The 6,744-nt window shown below is 47.9% G+C and overlaps 1 protein-coding gene across 1 annotated transcript in view; it reads left to right on the top strand.

The window, feature by feature from the left end:
• Window positions 1-5,563, top strand: part of CEP250 (centrosomal protein 250kDa) — a gene marked incomplete at its 5' end in the record, with an annotated part of 26,484 nt that extends 20,921 nt beyond the window's left edge. The window contains 5 exons of the mRNA XM_010018532.1: window positions 1-1,067; window positions 2,100-2,252; window positions 2,660-2,746; window positions 2,898-2,948; window positions 5,276-5,563. The exon at window positions 1-1,067 is cut by the window's left edge and continues 1,009 nt beyond it. Of these exons, the coding sequence (XP_010016834.1) occupies window positions 1-1,067; window positions 2,100-2,252; window positions 2,660-2,746; window positions 2,898-2,948; window positions 5,276-5,563 (1,646 nt within the window). The remainder of the gene's footprint in view (window positions 1,068-2,099; window positions 2,253-2,659; window positions 2,747-2,897; window positions 2,949-5,275) is intronic.
• Between the last annotated feature and the right edge of the window lie 1,181 nt (window positions 5,564-6,744).

Below are 6,744 nucleotides of genomic sequence, written 5' to 3'. Positions count from 1 at the left end.
TGCAGCAGGAAAAGGAGGAGGCAGCGATGCAGACTAAAGCCATACTGCAAAGACTAGAACATGCTGAATCTTCTGTAGAAGCTAAAGATCAAGAGATTGTATCTTTCCAAGAGCGTGTGCAGGACCTTCAAGAGCAGAAGGAGTTAGAAGGCAAGCAGACCAAGAGTCTAGAGCAGGATCTAGAAGAAATGAGCGGGATGTTGAAGGAGAAGCATTCGGAGTTCCTCAAGCAGACAGAGCAGATAAGCATGTTACAGCTTCAGGGTGAAAGCATGAGAGTAGCACTGACATCATGCCAGATGCAAGTGAATCTGCTTGAGGAAGCGGTGAGGAAGAGAGATGAAGACAATGAAGCTCTGAAGCAAAAACTCCAGCACCAAGAAGAGGAATTAAAGACCTTACAGAATCTCCAGCTTAGGCTAACTGAGAGCAATGAAGCAGTTAGACATCACCGAGAACAAGAGAAGGTCATGGAAGAAGCCTTGTCTGAGAGGGAACAAGAGATCAAGACTCAAGGTGAACAAAAGGAATTAGAAAAGGAAGTAAGAGCTCTTCAGGAAGATCTCCAGCGTGTTCAGCAGACTCTGACAAAGAAGGATGAAGAGGTAAAGTACCAGCAAGACAGAGTCAGGAATTTAGAGAAGACTCTGACAGGAAAAGAGCAAGAGCTTCAGAGGCAGAGCAAACTCCTAAAACAATTCACGTCAGTTTTGCAATGGAAAGATGAAGGGGACACTCTAAAGAAACTAATCGAAAAACTCCAAAAATGGGAGGAAGTGGAAGCAGAGAAGAAGAGAGTGCTCCAGGAGAGAGACCATTCCTTGCAAAGGCAGAAGGAGCTAACCCAACAACTGGAAGGTGAAAGGAAGGCAAAGGGGAAAGAATTGGAGCGTGTGATTGCTATTTTGAAGCAGACTGAAAGCGGAGAAATTGAATGGAAGGAGAAGGCACAAGCCCTGACTCTTGCCCTTAGGAAGTGTGAAACAGCCAATGGGACTTTGAGGGAAGAAATCGCCATCCTGCGGAGCGCGGTTTCAGAGAGGGACACGGACCGCTTTCATCACCAGGTAGGCACTGTGATTGCTCATCAGTCAACTAAAACACCTATAAAGAATCCTAATGATGTTTCCCATATGGAAACATGGGAATATATATCCCCATGAACATATGACCTGCTTGGCCAAAAAGAGAGTTTGCTGTTAAAATTAACTCGGGTGCAAAAGTTGGGGATGGGTATTTGGTTCTCTTTTATTCGGCAAGCTTAGCCAGCATGTCATGGTTAGGATTTGGCATGGAAAGGGAAAGACTCAGTTGACCAGACTGATGTGCTAAACTTAGAATTTAATACTGATGGCTGGGCAGCAGCTGTGTTGATGGTCTTAGAGGATGCTTTCAGAGATGTGGATATCTGAGGTACGGGTTTTCCAGTGTATTAAAAACAATGGAATTTGTACCATTTCCAGGTCAGGTTAAAGGCCTCATTGCACATTCAGGGTGTACTTCTGCCACAGTCCAAAATGCAGTAAGGAAAACTTGTGTGGATTTCTCCAAGGTGATCTGACCCAGGTACTGCCAATGGAACTGCTTCAACAGCCGGTGCTGCAAACTTGCCTGGGACTGCCAGTACTTTTAGCATTATATTAGTATACAAACATATAAAAATGCTACTAATAAAATGCATTATACATTACTTGATAAATATTACTCCAAGCCTGATCAGGATGATGACAGGTATTGGGATCTATTGATGAAGTGAATTTCTTCTCTGTTGAAGCAGAGAAGTGACAAGGGCAGAAAACATTAAAACCATGGGAGATTTCGGTTGCATCCATATAGATCATTACAGTGCTGATATCAAAACTATTTATAGAAATATATATATACATATATCTATCAGTAGAGCAAACAACTCCATTTCACCAAGTTGATCTGGAGGAAGGCCCCTAGGAAGAGTGTGTTGTTTTGGCATGTAGACCAGGAGAAGAAGGGACTTAGCCCTGTCCATTCCTGAGTCTTGTCACTCTCCCCAACTTGCTGATTCTAACAACCTTCTAACCTTCATGTGACACCATCTCACATAATCTCTGAATACCCATCAGGCTGTTGTAGAAGGAGAGCAGCAATCATGGCTCTCGGAGAAGAGGCTCCTGTCACAGCGTCTGGAACGTCTGCAGCAAGAAGTTGCAAGGCTGGAAGTTGAGAAGACTGAGCTGAAGCAACTCAATGCAGAGCTCAAGAAGACCCTTGAGCAGGTAAACCAGGCTTTCTCTGCCTATGCTAAGCCTCGCAGTCCACTGGAACACAACACATTCCACAGACAGCACTCTGGAGTCCCCTGCATGTTTCCTTCCCTCTCCCACTTCCCCCTGTGGACACACACTTGTATTTTCTCTTTTCTGGCACCTGGTTGTCTTCACAAATGCACATTTGCTCTGGTGCCACCATTCTTGCCCAGTGTCCCCCTACACTCTTCTGTGTCAAGAATTGTTTCCTTTTGCTCTTTCTCTTCCACCGTCTACTTCTAGTAGCTTTTTGCCTCAGTGTTCCCTGGTACAAGTAACAGTCTGAGCAGAAAACTCCTTTCCATGATATCCGGGGGTCCTTTTGCTCCTTGTTTGGTGGCAGGTTTCTGTGACCCTTTCTCCTATCCAACGTGCAGGTGGAGTGTGAACGGAGGAAGCTGAAGAGGTTTTACCGTGATGGGTCGCTGCCATCTGACCAACACAAGATGCCTGCTTCAAAACAGGTGAGAACAGGGTCTCACTTGGTGGGAAGAGGCTTTGGCCATATGGGGGAATGATTGCAAATCCCAGTGGCAGACCTGGTAGAAGTTGAATATAGACAATGGCTGTGGTCAAACTGGAGACTAAAAGGAAATCCTTGTGTTTTCTTCACAGGAGGAGTCTCATGCACACTGCAGTCGTCGATTAACTGAGTTGCAGAACCAGGTGAGGAGCAGCAAAGCTTTCATCAAAAGCTGCTATGGCTGTACTGATGGGCACAGCTTTGCATGATGCTGCAGCCCGAGTTTTGTTTGGCTGTCAGGAAGTGATTACACCAGGCAGTGGAAATACCCAGTCAGACACATCTGCTGGCTGTGGCCAGACAGCATCATTCACCTGGGTCTAGTCTTTGACTTGCCTAAAGGTCAGGCAGGATGGGAGAGGGATGGAAGGAAATTCATAAGACTAGAACTTGATAGAGAATGTTTGAAGGATGTAGAGGAGGGTCACAAAGATGCTCCGAGGGCCAGAGCATCTCTCCTGTGAAGACAGGGTGAGAGAGTTTGGCTTGTTCAGCCTGGGGAACAGAAGGCTCTGGAGAGACCTTATAACAGTCTTCCAATACCTAAAGAGGGCCTACAAGAAATCTGGAGATGGACCTTTTACAAGGGCATGTAGGGATGGGACAAAGGGGGTGGCTTTAAGCTGACAGAGGGGAGATTTAGGTTAGATATTAGGAAGACCTTCCCTGTGAGGGTGCTGAGGTGCTGGCACAGGGTGCCCAGAGAAGCTGTGGCTGCCCCAGCCCTGGCAGTGTTCAAGGCCAGGTTGGACACAGGGGCTTGAAGCAACCTGCTCTAGTGGAAGGTGTCCCTGCCCGTGGCAGTGGGGTTGGAACTAGATGATCTTTAAGGTCCCTTCCAACCATAGCCATTCTACGATGTTCCCACTGAGTCTTACTCAAGTTGTTGACTCTTCCTGTTTTCCCTTGGCTCATTTAACAGTGGAACTTGCATCCTATCAGAGCTCCAGGGAACTGAGGCAGTGCCAGAGCTTATAGCCTTCAGGCAGTCATTAGTCTCTTATTGCTGTTCTGTGCTAATCACTGTCCCAGTACTGGACAGAGTCAGAGACCTTAGCATTCTAGGGACATTTGTTTTATCTAAGAATGCACATTCCAGCTACTGAACCCTATTGCATCCTTTGACAGTGGTACTGGCAGTAGCAGCAGCCATCAGACTTCTCTTCCATGTACTTTTCTGGGGCTGTTACAGCCTGGTCTCCCCGAGGAGGTGAACCTTCGCAGGTGGTCAGAGCAAAATGTATGTAAGACTTGTGTGAGTAAAGTGTGTGATGTTTAGCTCTGGCAAGTGAGCCAAGAACAGTGCTGTAGCCACCAAGGTGTATCTTAATGAGATAAAGATATATTCCTTTGCACCAGGAAGCCTCAGTGTCTGAAGTTCTGTTGCTACAGAAAACGATCTGAAGCTCCTTCCCCTTGTGACTGTTGTGCCTGCCTGCACTGTGGACCTACTTAAAGTGAGGTGCTCTGCTCCAAAAGTAGTCCTCAGCTGGCTACTTAGGGCACTCTTCTGGGTCTGGTAAACAGCAGAACTGGAACTTTATCTCCTGCTTCCTGGGAGGTTGCTCTTTGCAGCAGGTGGCCACTTCTCCCACTCATACTCTGGGTAACCTTCGAGAGCACGGGAGGGTTTTTCAAGCCCAGTTTCCCAGAGGTGCCCTTACTATTTCAGAGAGAAGCTCAGATCTGTCCCTTCCTTCAGTGGAGGTGTTCCCTAATCTATGCATGTTGTTTGTTGTAAGACAGCCCTTTGATGTGTGCATCTCCTCCACTCCCAAGCAGTCAGAGGGCAACATGCCAGAGCTGCTGGCACTTCAATGCCAACCTAACAGCACATGAGAGCAATGGGTCTCTCCCACTAAAAGGCCCAGCAGGCACAAGCCTGTGTTGCCAGGAAAGAATTGAGTTTGAGGAGTTTCAAGGCCTCAGCAGTCCTTTGAGAATCATTTTCCTCTTGGGCTTTGTTCATCACATTATACTCTGCCCATTTGTGAAATGCTTTAGTTAGGAAAACTGAGAGTTTTCTCCCTTTTTGTGTGTTAGCTGTCAGGTTTTGAAGCTTATTCATAAGACAACCTTGTTTTAAGCTTGTTCATAACAGCACAGTTCTTCAGTACCTTGTGTAACCAGTAGCACTCCCACTGAGGAAGAAGCTTGTGGTACTGAAGTGTCAGTAGCCCAAATCTCTCTTGAAAAAAGAGAGCTGGGTTACTAAATCCTGTAGGAACCTTCCTCTTTAAAACACATATAATTTCTCAGTGTCATACATGTGAATGGAATGCCAGAAAGAAACTCAGAATTGTTGATAATCTCAGTTCAGTGCAGGGTGAGTCTGGGTACCAGTTAATTCCTATTCCACAGTGTCAGGGCTGGAATTAGAGGGTGCATCTTCCTGACAGCCGGTGCTATGCAGCTATTCATGGTCCAGACAGTGTGGGCTTGTCTGAGCTCAGCCTTTTGCCTCTTTCAGGTGTCCCTTCTGCAGACACAGCTGGCACAAGAACGAAAATACAAGCAGGACTATATTGAGTGTTGTGCAAAGACCAGCCAGGAACTGTCGGACCTTCACCAAGAGCTGTCTTACTCCTTAGCAGCGGTGCTCAGGGAGCCCAAAGCTGCTGTTCTGGAGGCAGAGACTCAGAAGCTGGGTCAGTCTCTGAACCTTAGCTTGGCACTAGTATCTCTGGACCATCAGTCTCCTGAGAGACAGCTGTTGCACTCAACAGCCAGATCTGGCACAAGTGATGACCTGAGTTAATGTGACCAGCAGCAAAAGGGCTCAGTAGCAGCCAAGTTGGGGACCTGCTGTAGCTGGTGAACTGTGGCAGGGGGCTTTGTTCAAGGCATGAGTCCCAAAGTAAGATAAAAGTTCAGTGTTCACTGCAGATTGCCTAGCAGAAGCAGTGGTGGGACAATACTGGTGCTGGCTTATGTGGATGGGGTCAGTTGTAGGCCTGGAAAAGCAGAATGAACCTGATGAGCAGGTAAAATTTCCTCCTTGATAGCATGCCTCGTCAGTCTCCACACAGCCTTCCACACCAAGTTGGTCCTGGGTATACAGTTTCTGTACTGTATACAAAGACTTTGTGTCTGGTCTTATTTTTTCAATACACTTATTTCTCTAAAACACTGTACAGGCTCTTAGCAGAAATCCTGCTCGCAATGTCCTGTTGCTCCTCTGGTCTCTTCAGGAGAGCAAAGGAATAGAGCAAAGCTGCCTGTGTTGCAACCACTGCGAAACGCTGCTGCTGTTCCACAAGTGAGGTGTGGGATTGCCAAGGAGAGCACCCAAAAAGCTGTCTCCAGAGTTGAACAGCAGGATGCAGAACTGATCAAGTATGCCAGAACCATTGTCCTTGAAGTTCTGGAAACCATGATGGAAGGTATTAGAGGAAGAAAGGAAATCCAAGCAACAATCAGAGAAACTTCAACCAAGGAAGGTCCTGCCACTTCTCAGCCTCCCTGCGATAGTCACACCTTCAAAGCAAGCAGGACCACTGAAACGGGAGCTCAGGTACTGTCCTCCATCCCTCCTGCAAGGCATTGAGCAAGGTGCTCAGGGGGCAGCAGAAGGCCTTCAGCAGTCCCAGGATTGTACCTCCAGAGCCACAGCAAGTGGCTTCACTGCACATGTAGGAAACTGCATATACTCAGGCCAGGGAGCACTGCTGGCACCGTCGCCTCCACAGTCTCCATGTTTCCAAGGCAGCCCCTGCCTCCAGCACTGGAGCTGATGGGGAAAACGGTGACCAGGAGTCTCTGCTGAAAGAAAAGAGCCACGAGGGGAACTGAAGTCCACGTCGGGACCTGCACAGGAGCCGGGAGCCTCGCTGCGGCGAGCAGTGGCTGACAGGGGCGGTGCCAGGAGCGACACCACCCCCGAACGGATAAAACGCTGCCCGGGGAGCCCGGCGAGGCAGTTCGGGTGGGCAGACGGGA

The sequence above is a fragment of the Nestor notabilis genome, unplaced genomic scaffold (genome assembly GCF_000696875.1).
Source record: "Nestor notabilis isolate BGI_N333 unplaced genomic scaffold, ASM69687v1 scaffold9780, whole genome shotgun sequence".
Classification (NCBI taxonomy): domain Eukaryota; kingdom Metazoa; phylum Chordata; class Aves; order Psittaciformes; family Psittacidae; genus Nestor; species Nestor notabilis.
The sequence above is the reverse complement of the archived record's forward strand: the minus strand, read 5'-3'. Positions and strand labels throughout refer to the sequence as shown.